The sequence below is a fragment of the Sorghum bicolor genome, chromosome 1, assembly GCF_000003195.3.
Source record: "Sorghum bicolor cultivar BTx623 chromosome 1, Sorghum_bicolor_NCBIv3, whole genome shotgun sequence".
In the NCBI taxonomy this organism is placed as follows: Eukaryota; Viridiplantae; Streptophyta; class Magnoliopsida; order Poales; family Poaceae; genus Sorghum; species Sorghum bicolor.
In genome coordinates, this window is record NC_012870.2 from 2,068,247 (window position 1) to 2,085,626 (window position 17,380).

Genomic DNA, 17,380 nt, shown 5'->3' on the forward strand with positions numbered 1-17,380 from the left:
CATCAAATAACATATGTATGGAGTATTAAATATAAATTTAAAAAATATTTAATTGCATAGGTTATGATTGATTTGCGAGATAATTTTTTAAGCCTAATTAATTTATGATTTGACAATGTAGTGCTACAATAAACATATTGCTAATAACAACTTAATTAGGTTTAATAAAATCGTCTTATGGATTAGTGAGAACTTCTATAATTTATTTTCTTATTACTATCCAAATACTTCATATGATATTGATGTGACACCTCTAAATATTAGCCCTTGAATTTAAACACTCCCTTAATTTTAAAAATGATGAACCCACACCCTCGTTTTGAATCCGTTTTGGGACTGGAACCCATGGATTTCTTCCCTGAATTTTGGCGAAATCGTGCACAATGCACTGCAAAAACTACTCCTACATCTACATGGGAATGGGCAGTAGCAACCGTTTCATCAGCCAAGTCCCTACTGTATTTCGGTCCGTCAATTCCACTGTAGACCACAAAATATCTCACTCGGCTGAGTCAGCTCCTCCTTTCCAAGGAGCAACAACGACAACGAGGTAGTTCCAAAAATCTTTATAAAATAGACATTATAACACTTTTATTTATATATTACCCGACTATGTACTAACTATATTTAAAAGATTTGTTTCGTAAATTACAGATAAATTATATAATTATTAGTTATTATTTTTGTCTATATTTAATAATTTATACATATGCTGTAAGATTTGATTTGACGAAAAATCTGATTTTTTTTATTTTTTTTAACTAAAGCCGTAGATAGAGATATTTTCCGCGACACAGCTCCGGGCAGGCCAAGGAGTCATGCACGCAATACAACGCTGCAGCAAGCTAGTACGGCCGTACGGGTACAGGAACAAGCAGGTGTGCAATGTCTGGCTTGTCGTCACGGAAAAAGCTCTTGCGTCCTTCGCCCAAAAAAAAAAAAATCTTGCGTTCATGCTCCTCATAACCAGATGCCATCTATGATTGCATTCTATGCTTAATCTCTCGTCTACCAAACTATTACTCCAAAAAGAAATACTTCATCTCGTCTCATGTGCGTACGTACTTAGTGCATACAACGGAGTGGTCATCGTGAGGGTGCTACTGTCGTTTGTTCATAATTCGTGATGTTATTTTTTGTAAAAAAAAATCCTATATTTATACTCGAGTGTTTTCGATCGTCTCTATCAATACATGTTTCTTTTCACTAATCAACAAACGGCATGTACTTGGTTTATCCTTGTCCGGTGTGTCGTTTTTAAGGAGCACTACATGCGAAGTTGTTTTCTCAAACAATTTATCAAATTGGCTCTAGCTTCACCGATAGAGTTGTTTATGGAGCTAAAGCCAAAAAATTTTTGGCTTCACTAATGAGACATGCAAAACAGGACCGTAGAATGATAACCTTGAAGCATAAAAACCGAGCCCATGTAAACAACATGGAATACTTTAGTTCACACATTTTCTATGCTAAATTTACTGACCGACATTCTCTATAATACTCTCTCCATTTGTGAAAGATACAATTCTCACTTTCTTACGAGGCAGGTAATTTAAAGTTTGACCATAGTTATATAAAAGTATTAACATTTATAATATGAGATAAGTAGCATAATTCTGAAGATAATAATGTCAAACAAAGTCACATAGTTTTACATCTTTTGTGCATAGAGGGAGTATTTGTTACGAGCTGGAGTGACCATGTGGCGTGTTGTGCTATATGTAGGATGGAGGGTGTGAAAAACATGGGCTAGGAATATAAGAGCAACTCTAAGAAACTCTCTATATCCATCCTAATTGATAACAATAGAGATTTTGGTGAAAAATTCCCTCCAAAAGCTTTTTTTAATTGGTTATCAAAATATAGGTCATCTTCTATTCTGAATTTTTTGCTAATCAAAGATAGAAAAGAAGACCGACTCTCTCTAGAATGTAAATAAGATATAGAAAAATTGTTGGAGAGTAGAAAGACATAGAAAATAATTTTTATGTAAATTATGATTTAAACTGAAGTTTTAGAAAGATTGTTGCGGATGCTCTATTACGTAATAGGTCAGGCATGGTTTGATGATGCTGATTCTTGCGCGCTTTGCGGCCAAGAACCTGACACTCACGAGCATCTCTTCCCGGGTTGCATCGTCGCTAGTGAACTGTGGTACCACATCCTGGCGCCGGTCGGGCTGGTGGTGCTCGCCTCGTTCCCTGATTGTGGGGAGAAATGTTGTGGAAGGAGAGAAACATCTCGCAGAATGCGTCCATGCTGTATTATTTTCTATGTCCACTCAAGTGTATTATTTTTTTTCTCCTCCTAACGAAAAAGGAGTGAATGACCTGATCGTGGAAAAAAAAAATATCAGGGCCGGACTTAAAGAGCTCCGGTAAATTAATTAAAGAGATATCAGGAGGCTCGCTCGGCAGAAAAGTTATGATTGAAAGTAAAGATTCGATCAAGCGAATAGTAGTAGTAGGATGAGCTAATTATAAGGTCATGCGGCCGGAAGAAGCTTAGCCATGATACATGGTACTGTACGTCTGATGAATTGAACCTGGCCGGCTTGGCAATAGGACGATGGGTGGCCGGCCGATGGAGGCTTGCATTGCATTATATTGTTGGTCGGGTTGGAGGCTTGCATTGCAGCCGTGTTGGACCGGACCAAGCAAAGCACTCACTATACGTGGGCACACCGTATAGTACGTGCATGCATGGTCCAGCCGCGCGCTTTATCGGGGTTGCTTTTTTATATATTTTGGCTGTGGCGGCGATGAACTAGCTAGAGCACGCCTAGGCTGCACGTACGTACGCACGGTGGCGATGGATCGGCCCGCTACGCGCGCTTACACCAGTTCTTCCTTTCTCTCTCGCGCGCGCCTCGCGTCGACACATGTGGCACGAACGCGAGACGTGACCACTCGATCGGACACGGACGGAGCAGCCCCTTCAATTCGTTTCCTTTTCAATGGACACGTCGTCGGTTTCGCCGGACCAGTACCGCCAGATTATTAAAAGGGAGGAGAGAGAGGGAGATCGAGAGATATATGCCATTATTCGATCATCACGTACAATAATGTAACGCACACGCATATGTCTCTTTATCCATGTGTCTCTCTCTCTCTCTCTCGGTTCTGTTGATTGGTTGGTGAGTGGACGGCGAATGGTGAGGACCAGGACGGCGAGGAGAATTGTTGTTGGATGGAGACGAACGAACGAGAAATAAGACAACAACTCTAAAATGACATTCAAAAAGCAAAGTTCATGAAATTAACAGTCATGGAGTGCAGCGTCGCAGGCTCACCAACTCTACTGTATAGACCTTTCTGATGCAACACAAAACAATAAGACAACAACCTTTCCATGCGATGCAACGGGAAACAATAAGACAATGACACTTTATACACATGTTGTATCATTACAAACATTTAGTTTGTAGCCAAACATCGCTTTTACACCCGTGTCAATGAAACACCAGAAAATTAACACTGAAACACATAATTCAAATTTATCTTTAAACATAACTCTCTATTTCAAAATATATGGCTGTCTATAAATCGCCAGTAGTTTCCGTCATCATACATTAATAGCGGAATCATGAAAAATCACAAAAAGTATCTAAATTGTTATTGGTCAAAAAGTTCAATAGGCTGATGATAAAAAAATGATCATTTGCTACAACATTCACATTATAATAATCCAATAATCAACATGCTAAGCATCTGACACCGGCAATCTCGCAACCGTTTCTCATCCCAAAATTGTGTCTTGTTTTCAGCCATCTAACACCAATTCCACAATTATAAGCGCCTTGTTTCACCCTTCCATAAGTCATAATAAAACATGAAAATTCACAAAAGGTATCTAATTTGATAGGCTAAGAGTGTTAAGTTGTACACGAAATTACTCTTTTACCCCAGCGCTGAAAACACAAGTACTTCCTCCATCCCAAATTGTAAGTCATTTTAAAAATCTTGGAGAGTCAAAGTATCTCAAGTTTGATCAAAATTATAGAAAAAATTACAAAGTTCTATGCCATCAAATAGATATACTATGAAAATATAATTAATGAAGAACATAATGATACTTAGTTGATATTATAAATGTTATTTTCCTGCTATATAAATTTGGTCAAACTTGAGATGCTTTGACTTTCCAAGATTCTTAGAATGACTTACAATTTGATACGGACGAAGTATATTTTAGGCTGTCTACTATCAATAATTTTTAAAATAACACTACAAGAATCTTGTTAATCGGTGACAAAAAATTTCTGTCACGAATCACTAAAAAACCGTCACCAAGAGGCATCTATGATGGTTTGAGAAATCATCACGGATTGAGCGTCATGGATTAACCTCCGTGACGATTTACCAATATCCATCACGGATTAATGAAATCAGTGACAGTTTTAAACCGTCACGGTATAGCCCGAAGCCTAGTTAGCCCAGCCCAAGTCCATTTCCTGTGACGAAAAATAACTGTCACAGATAAATTGCCACATCATCTTATATGTTTACATGGATGATGACGTGGATAGTATCTCAGCCGATTTATTAACAGACCAAATTTAATGATGGGCCAATTTTTAGCCGAATTCCAACAGTTTTTATTTTTCTGTTTTTAGCCAGTTTAGTAGCCCAATTTCAGCCATTTTGCAGCCCAATTTCATAACCAATTTGCAGCACAATTTTCAGCCCACTACCACAACATGTACAACCCACATACATAGCCCATTTTCGCACATACAGCCCACATACACAGAACGTATACAACTAGCAACACATTATAAAAAATAATAATCGTATATTTCCATCCAACATGTTAACACACAAAGTTTCATAAAACATCCCATCAACCTTGCACTATGGCATGCTGATGCAAGCTGGCAAGCTTAAGCAAGCTAGACGTATCTAGAAGTTGGAATGAGACTTCAAGCGGGAGCCACACGAGCCACATCTTTAGCCGATGAATCTCCGATCTGCTAGAATACAGTTAGTTATTATTAGTGGCAAGAAGTCTAGTAGTTAATACATGTGTTTCAAGGAAGTACTCAATAGAAAATATTTTCAGCAATCAGTGAAACAAATAGCTATATTAATCTGAGCAAAAACATCCTACTTGAGATAATGGAAAGGATATAAAGATGAACTAGAGTATTAAATATATAAATTAATCAGGTTGTTACAGGAATAGTGGTTTAATTAAATATGCAATATGCAGAACACTTTCACCAGATGGAACAGACATTTGGGCTAGCAACAAAACTGATAAATGTATGTAAGATATTATCTAATCGACATCAAATCAACCATTTCAGACTGAAAACTGGTCCTGCTTATCAAGATTGTTGGTATTAGTTACATAATGAATCACACCTGCGAGGCAAAGATCATGTACCTCATAAAAAATGTTGGCCGACCACACAGACCTGCTCAAATCTCTACAAGGGTGGACCGAACCTCTGCTCCTGCTAGAAGTCCTGCGGAGCCCAAACTCCAGCACCTGCACGGGGCCAACATGAACTCTGCCCATATTCCTACCGGCAGCAAACCAAGATGCGTCAGTTAAAGTGATATGGATTACGATAGGTAACACTTGGGAGTAGGAAATCGAACATATGAGTACACGGTCTCCTCTGAACTGAACGACATCAATGTTGAATGCTGCCATGCCGGCCAAGGATGACGCATCCGAGGGTACTTAGTACACCGGCGGGAGTAGTCTCAAGAACTCGTGAACCAGAAATAAAAAAACTCGCAAATTTGGAGGACCGGGGAGCAGATCTATACCTCAACGATGATTTGCTTGCACAGGTTCCATGAAGCGCGCATGAGGACGGCCGCCGCCGCCGCCGCTGATTTGCGCTCGCCTGCGCGAGGTCGCTGCGCTGCGCGCTGCCAGCCCTCAGGTCCAGGGCTCCTACAGCCGGCGGCCGCCGGAAGGACCAGCACGTTGCGCACATCTAGCGGATCCGTGGGTCTCGGGCGTCGTATCGATGGGCGTGGGCTAGGCCACCGTCGCCGCTTACATCGCACAGGGCAAGCTGCGCGCCTCACGCCATGAGATCCCAGCACGCTAACTCAGCACCTATTGCCGTCACCTTTGTCTCCATGAGAGGGACTGAGGAGTGATTGCTCTAGGGTTTGGTCAGTTTATACGGGTTCATTTTAGATGGACAAATCTCAGCCGTCTGTTCAGATGGACGACTAATATACCTCAGCTGATAGGTTTTTTCTTGGACCGGGCCGAATGGATTGCTAAGTGGGCTGCATTGAGTTTTACAATTTTTAGAGATTAGTTTTGATTTTTTATTTTCATCAGTAAATTAATCAATGCTTTAACTCTAATTTGGACTATACGACTTGCCAAACAATGTCCATCAGTCAGAAAAAATATGTATGAATGAATATTTAATTTGAGCTTACATCCTAAAAAATGGGGGAAAATGAAATGTTTTGTCATATATTATACAAACTTCTATTTCGGTGACTTCGACGAAAAAAACATTAATACCGTGAAGTCGTCTAAAAGTCCTAAGAATTGGCATAGGGGCGTAATATGGGTGTATAAGCTTGCCATAAAATTTTGAGATCATTTTAGCAAAGGGAACATATACATTGTTCACAAATTGATACATCTCTCATAAAGTTTCATATTCCTAAGTGAGAGATGTACTATTTATGAGCAATGGATAGTAAATTGGTTTCAAAAACTTTGAAACTTGCACACGATAGTATTTATTTATCCTGCTTCACGTAGGGAAAGTTTAGTGTATAAAAAACGTTTTAAAAGTGCGCTTCCTAATGAGCTTTCTATATATACATGTGAATGAAAAAACAAGCCATACAAAATAAAACTAAGAAAAAAATAATTGGCATCCAAACAAATGCTACAGATTGGTAGATCATGATTTTAGAAGAATTTAGGAAAAAGAATCATCTTATTTGGAGCTAGCATGAGGGAGAAAAACTTGTTACAAATTTTTACTACAGATTAAAAAGAGAAAAGCTTGTGTTCTTGTTATTGATTTTCCAGTATTTAAGGAATTTATTTTTCTGATAAAACTCATATGAAAAGGTAATGTCCTAATGACATGTAGGGTCCAAGCATCAGTTTGTTTTTTTATTTTTGATCAAAAAAAAAAGTTGACGCAGATGTCATCGTGATATTATTTTTGCGTGACTGAACTTGTTCCTCTGTGGAGACATGTACGAGTTATTACTAGACTATAAAAAGCAAACAAACAAGATTTGGGACAAAGCTTTGATGGATGCAGCGGTGAGTTTTGCTTTTCTCCATTACCAGGTCTCAGGTTCGAACCAGATCTATAGCAAATTTTTCCTATTATGTTTTCCTACTATTAATTTTTGAGAAAACAGTACTGAAATTATGAGTAAATAAAAGGGCTTAATAAATACCTAAATTATATAAGCATATGTGTGGGAGTGGGAATGTGTTTTTTTTTTCGTGAGGTGTTCTGTATTGGATACCCACAGATTGCACTTCTTTTTTTTCATATTTACCAAATGCTAGACTAACTCTGCTAAAAAAACAAGTAGAATCTCAATATGTCACTCCATCGAAACTAGCGCAGTGGTAAGCCCATGACTGTTTTGAACTCGCAGGTTCCAAGCTCAATTGCCATGGCTGCACTTTTTTTCCCCTATTTTTCCTATTACCAAAACTACTTAAGTGTATTCATGTAACAAAGTTGTCGCAAAAAATATATAACAAAGTAACAAAATTATTTTGTTCAAATAATTTAACAAATTGTCTTTTGGGTGTAATACCTTTTGCAATCACATTTTTTATTTTTATTTACACTAAACATTGATAGCAGGCCTACTCCTACTAATTTGGGCTAATTAGAGTGTGACTAATTCAAAATTCATATACCGTGACGATCCTGATAAAATCGTCACGAGTTAGTGGGCTGAGAATATCCAGTGGGCTCATCCATGACGAAAAAATGAATATCGTCACGGACTGTGCTTGTGAGACCAATGTTAGTGACGGTTTGTAAATTCGTCATCGAGAAATCATCACGGATTAGCAAGTTTCTTGTAGTGTAAGGTACGATATTTCTTAAAGCATGGCATTATATGCTAATGAGGATTAGCAGATAATTAATTCTCCTCAGCTCCCGATCCTACTCCTTTCTAGGAATCCAATTAAACCACTCCATCGAAGAATAAAGGAGGAGCTCTCCTAAATGGGCTATAACTTTTGCATATGAAACAAAATGAGGGACGAGAAAGACGGGTGCATGCAGGGCGTGGCCCAAATACAGTACCCGTCAAAAAAAAAACCCCGGCGTTTGGCCATCGTGAGATTGATTGTAGTTCGCTGATCATATCTTGTACCAATCATGAAGCTGCAACGGGTCTAACACCTACCCGTGTTTTTTTTGTTTCATAGATCTCTTTTGCCTCCTCTTACCTCCCTTTGCTGTAATCTTCCTTTTGTAATTTACCCTAACTACCTTTAATAAAATTCCTGTAGGGGCCATGCCCCCTCCAGTTCTTTCAAAACAATCATGATGAAAGATTGCCCCCTTCGCATGGCACTACAGAATGCATCCTGGGAGACGATTTCCTTCATTGCAGCTTACTGCTGCTGAGGCCTTGTTCAGTTCGCGAAATTTTTTGGATTTCGCTACTGTAGCATTTTCGTTTGTTTGTGACAAATATTGTCCAATTATAGACTAACTAGGGTCAAAAGATTCGTCTCGCGATTTACATGCAAAGTGTGTAATTAGTTTTTGTTTTCGTCTATATTTAATGCTTCATGCATGTGTCGCAAGATTCGATGTGACAGAGAATCTTGAAAATTTTTGGAAATTAAACAAGGCCTAATAATAAAGGTTGCTTCTTGGGGGAAAAAAACACGGGTAGGTGTTAGACCCGTTTGAATGCCTGCTGAGACCCAAACAAACTTCAAGGACCCAGAAAATGGAAACGGGGACTAGACGTGTATGACAAGTTCAGAGACCTACTGTAACCTCACTCGAAGATTAATTATTATTTTTTAAACTACTGCTTCTCAATTTATGTAGCAACGTGGAAGATGCTTGCACATGAAAACGCACCGTGAATATGGCCCCGTGACAGTGGCGAAGCTAGAGCAAATTAGAAAAGAATGCATTTAACTTATGGGTGCATAGACATCTTTTATAAAAGGTGTATTATGGTGAATTTTTGGACATAATTACTGTTTTTATAATTTTTTGAGGGTGCATTTACATCCCCAAATTAACATGTGGCTTCGCCACCGCCTCCTGACCATCATGGCTGTTGTTCTACAGAGATAGTCCCCAATTACTCTCTCTATCCTAAGTTATAATTTATAAGTCATTCTAAGAATCTTGAAAAGTTAAAACACATCAAGTTTGATTAAAATTATAGAAAAAAAATTATGATATCAAATAAATATACTATAAAAATATAATTAATGAAGAATTTAATGGACTAACTAGGTTTAAAAGATTCGTCTAATGATTTACAGTTAAACTGTATAATTAATTATTTTTTATATATATTTAATGCTCGATGCATATACTATAAAATTCGATGTCTGAGGCCCTGTTTAAATTGGAGATGAAAATTTTTTGATGTCACATCGGATATGTCGGAAGCATGTCGGGAGAGGTTTTTAGAAACTAATAAAAAAACAAATTACATAGCTCGCCAGGAAACTGCAAGACAAATCTATTAAGCATAATTAATCTATCATTAGCACATATGGGTTACTGTAGCACTTAAGGCTAGGCTTAAAAGATTCGTCTCGTGATTTTCAACCAAACTGTGTAATTACTTTATTTTTTTATGTACATTTAATGTTTCATGCATGTGTCCAAAGATTCGATTGGATGGATGAAAAAATTTTAGGTGGGGAACTAAACAGGGCCTTATAAAAAGTTTTTATGTTTTTTTTGAATGCATCAACTGTCCAACATTTCTCGCGGCCCGCGGCAAAGGCACGTGGTCCCCACTCCCATTGATCCCCCGGCAGCACCCCGCCGAGCTATCGATGGAACGTTCCGATGGATCGATGGGTATAGGATCCGCTCCGTCCTGTCGCTCCGCTCGTGCCCGTGCTCGTGCGGGTAAAAAAAAAGCGGATCGGGATCGGCGCCATCGCCAGCAGCTCTCTGCCTGTGCCTGTGCTTTTCGACGGGAGCGGAAGGCGAGACCGTCGGATCGAGACCAAAAAAAACCCTCCGATCCGTCCGAGTCGGACCGACGTGTGGGTGTGGCGTTGCCGCCTTTTCTTTTAGGAGGAAAAAGAAAAACAAATTGCATCTGCAATTCTGCATGCATGCCGTCGATCGGCTTCCTTTTGGTTAATCCACAATGGACGCATGGGCATGGCCCGCCCAACACACACTTGCGTTGCGCGCTCGGCCTTAGCTGCTAAGCAAGCCGATCCATCCATCGCATCCAACACCCATACTAAGCTTCGCTCGCTGATGTGGCTAAGAGCAGCGAGACCACGCCAGCGTCAAGTCAGTCAATAACACCTGGGTGGGCGTGGCCTGGGTGGCTACACACCTACTGGACCATACCAAATCTTTGCTTTACGTACTACTACTAGCTAGTGTTATTTTATAGAGTATATAGTATAATACAATGTACTCAATTCATTCTAAATTATAAGACGTTTGACTTTTTAACATATTATAAATTATAATTCTTGTGTCGTGACTTAAGAACGACTTAAATTTGACTATGTTTACATAAATTTATTTAATAAGCCGAGTGATCAAATTTAGGAGTCAAAAGTCAATTTGGAATGAAGAAAGCAATAGACAACCCTGTTTGGTTTGGGAAGTTCAACTTTAACTCTCACCACATCAAATGTTTGGACATATGTATAGAGTACTAAATGTAAACTATTTACGAAACTAAAAACACAACGAAAGAGTAATTTGTAAGACAAATCTTTTAAGCCTAATTAACCCATAATTAGACAATAATTAGACAATAACACGAAAATGCTACCGTACTTGTTAAATTTTAACATCCCCAACCAAACATCCCTTACTCGGATCTGCGTTCCTTCGCCTATTTAATTGATTTCCTAACCGAAGAGTTTTTTTTTTAAAAAAAAATAAGTATAAAAGTACTCGTAATAACAAAGTTGAAGCAGTTCCTTTTTGTGTACGTACTCCATGCCTTGTATACACCCACAATCAGATCGATCCATGGGCGACAAGATGCATATATAAAGCAGATGCCCACGATCGATTTAATTAAGATCGATTGCTCCAATTCGAATCCAATCTGCTTAAAAAACTTGTACTCATACGTGTATTTGTCATCACACACTTATAGTCCTATAGTACGTGCCGCTGCTCCATTAAAAGCCGCTTCAAGCGCCATGGTTTCCATATGCCTTTGCCAAATTAAAAGCTAGCTTCGACGCAAGCCGCCGCATGGCCCTTACGTACGTATTTCTGGTGAGAGAAATTAAAGCGTATACTGGTCATCACATGATTCGGTTCCTTTGAAAGTTCAAAGCGCCCTATTTCGCCCTTATTATTTTCAAACAAATACTATTCTCAGAAACTAGCAAAAAAAAAAAAACATGAACGGGAGATCAACAATTTGTTTTGTTCGATGATCATGGATGCTGTATTGCTGAACCATGAACACGTTTATTGGTCGATGATGAGACAAATAAAAAGGAGAATGTGACCGCCTTTTTCACAGTTACAAAAACAAAGCAGTCCTGGATTATGATGTGTGATTTTTGTGACCATGGAGGTATATATGGATGGAATGCAAGTGCTGTCCTCTGGTGTGGCCATTGGACTTGTTGGGATGCCATTCTTTACTCTTGACCCCTTGACATTGCCTTGCTACTTGCGGCTAAAAGAGGGGATATCCATCTCTATCTACCACCTCTTATCCCAGCTTTATTAGTAGTAGGAAAAGAAGAGCAAGATAGATATAGCTCAAGTCAAAAGTAGTGATGTATGAGATGGCACAGGCAAATCAGTGAAAAGAAGCTATGAATGAATATGATGCATATACATTCGAGACACCAGCAGCCAGCTGTGAAAACCTCATGAAAACCTGCCTTTTCCGGTCGTTCCTCTTGTCCAATGATGGTGCAGGCAAAGCAAAAGCCAAGCCAAGCCAGCGTCTGCAATCTGGCCCGTTTTCCTCCTCAAATTGATGCGTTAAGCTAATCATGTATGACCTTTTTTTTTGCCCCAGATTTTTCTCCACTCTGCTTCTTTTTGAAACATGATAAAGACTAGTAGTTACATGTGTGTTCAGAACTTCAGATGGAGATGCCAGCGTGGGTGAACGTACGTAGCTTACCCTGGAATGGAGTAGCTGCTAGCAACACTTGCTGACTTTAAAGCCCCCCTTTGTACGTTTTAGCATAGGAATTTCATAGGAATTGTTCGAGAATTTCGCACAAATCAACGTATTTTTATAGAAAAAAAGGTATTTGAGCTTACCATCCGGATCTATCAACCATTTAGTAGTATTTTTCTCTCACAACAAATCACCGTACAGTACTTTAACACGGAGTAGAAAGCAAGAGAATTTCTGGATTCCAAGATGAGCCAAAGTAGGTACGAGGAAGTAATAAGAATATATTCTTCTGATGACATGTGAAGATTCCCATTGCCTCACTCAGTCACTCTTCATCATCAAGGCTATGCCACGTCAGACTCACTGTAGCCGCGGAATGGAGAATGCCTGTGAAGAGTGAAGACAGCTTTGGTCTGGCCCCTTATCCTTCCTTTCCTTTAGGGTACCCTACCCAACGAAGAAATGGCTCCAGCCTTCCAGAGCCTGACAAGGATCTTTGAAATGCACATGGCATGAGCTACCAAGCCACCAAGGGCAACCTTTTTGGTTTCGGAGGCTCATGCTTCCTGCCCACTGCCCCAGTGGCCCAGTTGGTCCAAAAGCTTGCTCACTGTCCCAGTCCCGGCCAGTTGTGCTCATGGTCACGGTACAGTTGTTTTCTTAAAAGGCAAGTCTAAAACTGTGCAAAACTCTGTCAGAGAATAATAAGACTACTTGTGTGACAGTGTGATCATGTATTGTTTTGCAGCAAGTCTTGGCCACGAGGGGATGAACGCTAGATTAGTTTTTTCCCAGCGATGAAAAAGAGAGTCATTAATACCTGAGCACAAGGTGCTAATACATGGAGAAGGTCATAGGAGTATGAAATAGTCATCAGAGAAAGCAGCTTTACCAATGAAACCCTAAGCTTTTTGTGCACGAAAAGAAAAGAAAATGGTCATGTTGACACCGTTTTTGGACACGTGTCTGGGATGATAGGATAAGGTGGCAGTACAATGCGGGTTGCCGATGGGGGTGGTTGCCGATGAGGGAGAAGTTGAGTGTGACTAAGTCTACAGGCAGTAGTATGGTGCCGATGACCAGGTAAAGGGATTGCCGATGACGTGAAAGAGGAGTCCGGAAACTGCCAGTTGTCATGTGGAGGAGTTTCGGTTTGTTACGAAGGGTAGTTTTATTGTTTCCTTAGTTATTTGCATCGTTTTGTATATGGATTCCGTGTAATTTGGAATTCGAGTTCTAATCGTGTCCGGTCGTAGCTCTTCGAGCAGGGTATAAATATAAACCCTAGGACCTTGTAATAATCAATCAAGAAATCAATCAAACATACGTTTTTACTCATATTCCAGCATCTACTTTTCGACGACTTCGTCATATTTTTTTCTTTTTATTACGAGTTCTTAGGGATTCGTCGACTTAAGCTCGACGTGTTTTTGAGTTCCGCGTGAGTACCTCTTAGCCGTGACATCCGGGCGCATCGCTGTTGTCAGGACTAAAGTATTCGAGTTATCACCTTTGCCGATAGTAAGGTCAAATCGGCTGGCACGCCTTAACGTTTGAATCGGGTATTAGCTCTTTGTGTTTGCAGATCCGTTTTGCATCAACAGGTCACAAATGAAGGTAGTCGATTCATACTTGTATGCACATGTTTTTTCTTCTAAATTGGACAGCAAAATGGCATCTGAGCCTTCAGAAATTAGAAGAGGATGTCACTGTATTTTATTTTCATCAGTGCAAGTGCAGACTGTAGGGCAGTAAAAATGTAAGGCAAATAACCTTGGTATCTCTATTTTGCAGAGAGAAACCCCGTCAGAGAGTCAGAGTGATGCTACAAGTGAACCAAAACGACCAAACTCCCAGTGAGATGAACACACACAGGAAAAAGAATTGCACCTAGCTAGTTTGGTGCAGTGCTCCGACTCCAGACATTTGTTTTTTGCATGGAAAAGGATGCAATGTATGCACTGCGCTCCTTGCTGTCTCCCCTGTTCTAAAGTTTTAAAAAGGAGCATGCATTGCATATCTAATACAATAGTTATCCGCTTTGCCGCTTTGCCCCTATTGCTTATGCTTTCCACTTTGTGTCACACAGGGGCACACAAGCTTTGCTCCCCCTTGTACTTAAATTTGCATAGCCCCTTTGTCCTACCCCTTCCTTCCCCACTGCCATTTGTTTGGCCATCTCCAGCTCATTCCCCTCGCCACAGGCTGCTCAGCTCAGCAACATCCTTGCTTGCCAAGATCCCCACCTTCATCAATGGCAGCTGCCAGCCCTCTTGCTCTCACATTCTTCTTCTGCTGTATCCTCCTCCTTCAAACAATCTGCTGTTCAGGTCAGTATCATTTTAAATTTCTGAAAAAAAATCTTTCCTTTATCGTAAAGCTTTTATCTACCTGTTCACACTTAGGCAGCTACTGATCAGCAAAATGCTGTTCCATTGATGCAGTATACTTGATGAAATTTATTTTACCTTCCTGAAACAAAGTATGTTTTCTTTCATTTCAGGCGTATTTGTGGAGCTATCATATGATTCGACACAGGTCAAGACACTATCGAGCTCAGTCGTCACCGAGTACAGAGTCATGGTCACTGCCAAGCAGCATGCCTACCTCTTCTTGAAGCCGTTCGTGTGCAGAGAGAAGCCATGCAGATCGGAGCCTCTCGCCGCCGGTGGCTCATTTGTTAACGAAGTTCTTGGTCCTAACCGGCGTCTCAACGTCAGCAACATCGTCGTCACGGCCACCGACACGCAGCTCGGAGCGCTGCGCCGCACTTTGCAGTCGTTTCACGCTTCTCTCGGCGCCGCCGGATTGGCGGCGAGCGTCAAGGTCTCGCCGGAGCTCTCGCTGTCTTCTCTGCGAGTCGTCGCCAAGGATCGTGATCGTGCCAGAAAGAAGCGGTGGGGCAAGGTCATGGAGTTCGTCAGGAGGACAGGCTCGTTTGTTCTTGTTCAGGTGGAGACAGAGGCAGAAGCAAACGGTGAGGTTGCGGTGGACGCGGAGATCGAAGAGGCCGTTGCTGAGGTTGCCGCCCTGTTGCGCGCCGGCGCCGGCGTCGTGCTCCACGTCAAGAGCCGTGCGGCTCCAATCGCGGTGGCAATGGCAAAGCTGGGCGGCGATACCAGCCGGGAGAAGAGGCTCTTGGGTGTTCTGGTGGACGTGTCCTCCCCTCGGCGGGAGCTCGGCGAGGCAAGAGCGACGGCGCACGACGAGTTCTCTCCGGTCAGCAACCCGGCGACGACGCCCGTGAGCAACCCAGTGACCGTGCCGGCCACGAACCCCGTGGCCAACCCGATGGCTCCGGGATTCGTCACCGTGCCGTCGACCAACCCGGGCAACGGGTTCGCGACCAACCCGAACATGCCGCCGCTGTACCCGGAGCCGACGACGCCGGCCACCATGCCCATGCCTGACCCGACGACGCCGACGATGCCGCCGGTGACCGTGCCATCCCCTTTCACGAACCCGGTCTCCGCGCCGACCACCATGCCGGGTACAGTGACAAACCCGGCAGCCCCTGCCGTGACGAATCCGGCAACGACGCCGTCGCAGTTCCCGGGCACGTCGCCGGTCACCAACCCGGTGACCACGTACCCGCAGCAGGGCGGCGTCGGCGTCGGTGGCGGCATGCCGGCAACGCAGCCAGTGTACCAGCCTCCGGCGACGACAATGCCCGGCACCGGCACGGTGCAGCCGGGCGCGCCCACCATGGCCGGGCAGGCATGGTGCGTCGCCAAGTCGGGGCTCATGGACACCACCCTCCAGGACGCGATGGACTACGCGTGCGGCATGGGCGGCGCCGACTGCTCGGCCATCCAGCCCATGGGCGCCTGCTACAACCCCAACACGCTGCAGGCGCACGCCTCCTACGCCTTCAACAGCTACTTCCAGCGCAACCCGTCGGCGGCGAGCTGCGACTTCGGTGGCGCCGGCATGCTCGTCAACGTCAACCCAAGTAAGCCACCACCCGGAACACACAAATCTGCTACAAATTGCTAGCTGCACTGTTGCACATCTAACAGAACACTCGCATTGGCTTTTGCCAACCAATCTTTGCAGGCTCAGGAACTTGCATGTACCAGACATCATCAGGGTAAGAGCGATCCTGATCCATCTCAAATTCTCATTCTGCCATCACCCATACTCCATAGATGCAGTGCGCCATGGCTGTGTTCTGACGTGACTGCATCCATGTATGTTGCAATTCGTGCAGTTTCGGCGCCGGTTACAGCCCGGGGACGACGGGCGGCGGCGTGCCCGGCGGTTACACTCCGGGGATGTCGGGCACCGGTTACAACCCAGCGGGAGGGATGTCGGGCACCATGGGAGGGGGCTCCGGTTCCACGGTGCTGAACGCCAACAACCCTGGGGGCTCCATGTACGGCGGCTACGACAACCCGACGGGGCTCACCGCGGGGTCGGCGCCGGTGTCCTGCGGCGGCTGGGTCGTCCTGTGCCTCGTCTGGATGGTCACCTTTGCGTTCGTCAAGGAGAGAGTGTAGAGCCCACCTCGAGCTGCTTCTCATCATGGAATAGGATCACACACTGCAACATGTTTGCTACTCAGTTGTGTTGTACATATGAAGAGTGAGTTTTCATAGAGAAGAGAGAAATAGATGTTTTGTGTGTGTTGTATGTACATGGGAGGCAGAGCTGAATCTTAATGATGCTTGGCCGTACATGTTGTAGGTGAACATACAGCGTAGAGTTCCTTTTCCATGGACCATGCTTGGTCTAGTGCAATGATATGGTTTTTTTTTATGATTTATCTCACACTATCACCTAATCGGCTCCATGATACTACGATGGGCCTGTTTGACAGGAGCATGTTTCACCGGCTCCTAGTTCACGGGGCCTATATTATGTATCCATTGGTCATTTGGGCTTGCGATAGTGGTTTGTTGTTACTGCTAGGCACTCCCATTTCACATGCCTTCTGCTACTATCACACAGATTTCACAAATCGCAACGCATGCTAATAATACCAGCACTGGCAAAATTTTAAAGTAATGGTGTTTGAATTGGGATCATGCTTGATCAGGAACTATCTTAAATTCTTAATG

At 42.6% G+C, this 17,380-nt stretch overlaps 2 protein-coding genes across 3 annotated transcripts; one reads left to right on the forward strand and one right to left on the reverse strand.

Moving 5' to 3' along the window:
* LOC110434745 lies at window positions 4,746–6,128 on the reverse strand. 2 transcript variants are annotated; one of them, XM_021459461.1, is made up of 3 exons: window positions 5,781–6,128; window positions 5,389–5,527; window positions 4,746–4,972 (listed from the first exon to the last, which is right to left on the reverse strand). In XM_021459461.1, the coding sequence occupies exons 1-3, from the start codon at window positions 5,951–5,953 to the stop codon at window positions 4,922–4,924; spliced, it is 363 nt and encodes a 120-aa protein (XP_021315136.1). In that variant the 5' UTR covers window positions 5,954–6,128; the 3' UTR covers window positions 4,746–4,921. The 2 variants fall into 2 exon arrangements, with proteins under 2 accessions (XP_021315136.1, XP_021315142.1); XM_021459467.1 differs by having other exon boundaries at window positions 4,746–4,969; window positions 5,781–6,125.
* LOC8080208 (mucin-5AC) lies at window positions 14,403–17,085 on the forward strand. Its single transcript, XM_002463543.2, has 4 exons — window positions 14,403–14,650; window positions 14,824–16,272; window positions 16,377–16,410; window positions 16,531–17,085. Exons 1-4 carry the CDS (start codon window positions 14,575–14,577, stop codon window positions 16,817–16,819), a joined length of 1,848 nt encoding a protein of 615 aa, XP_002463588.1. The 5' UTR covers window positions 14,403–14,574; the 3' UTR covers window positions 16,820–17,085.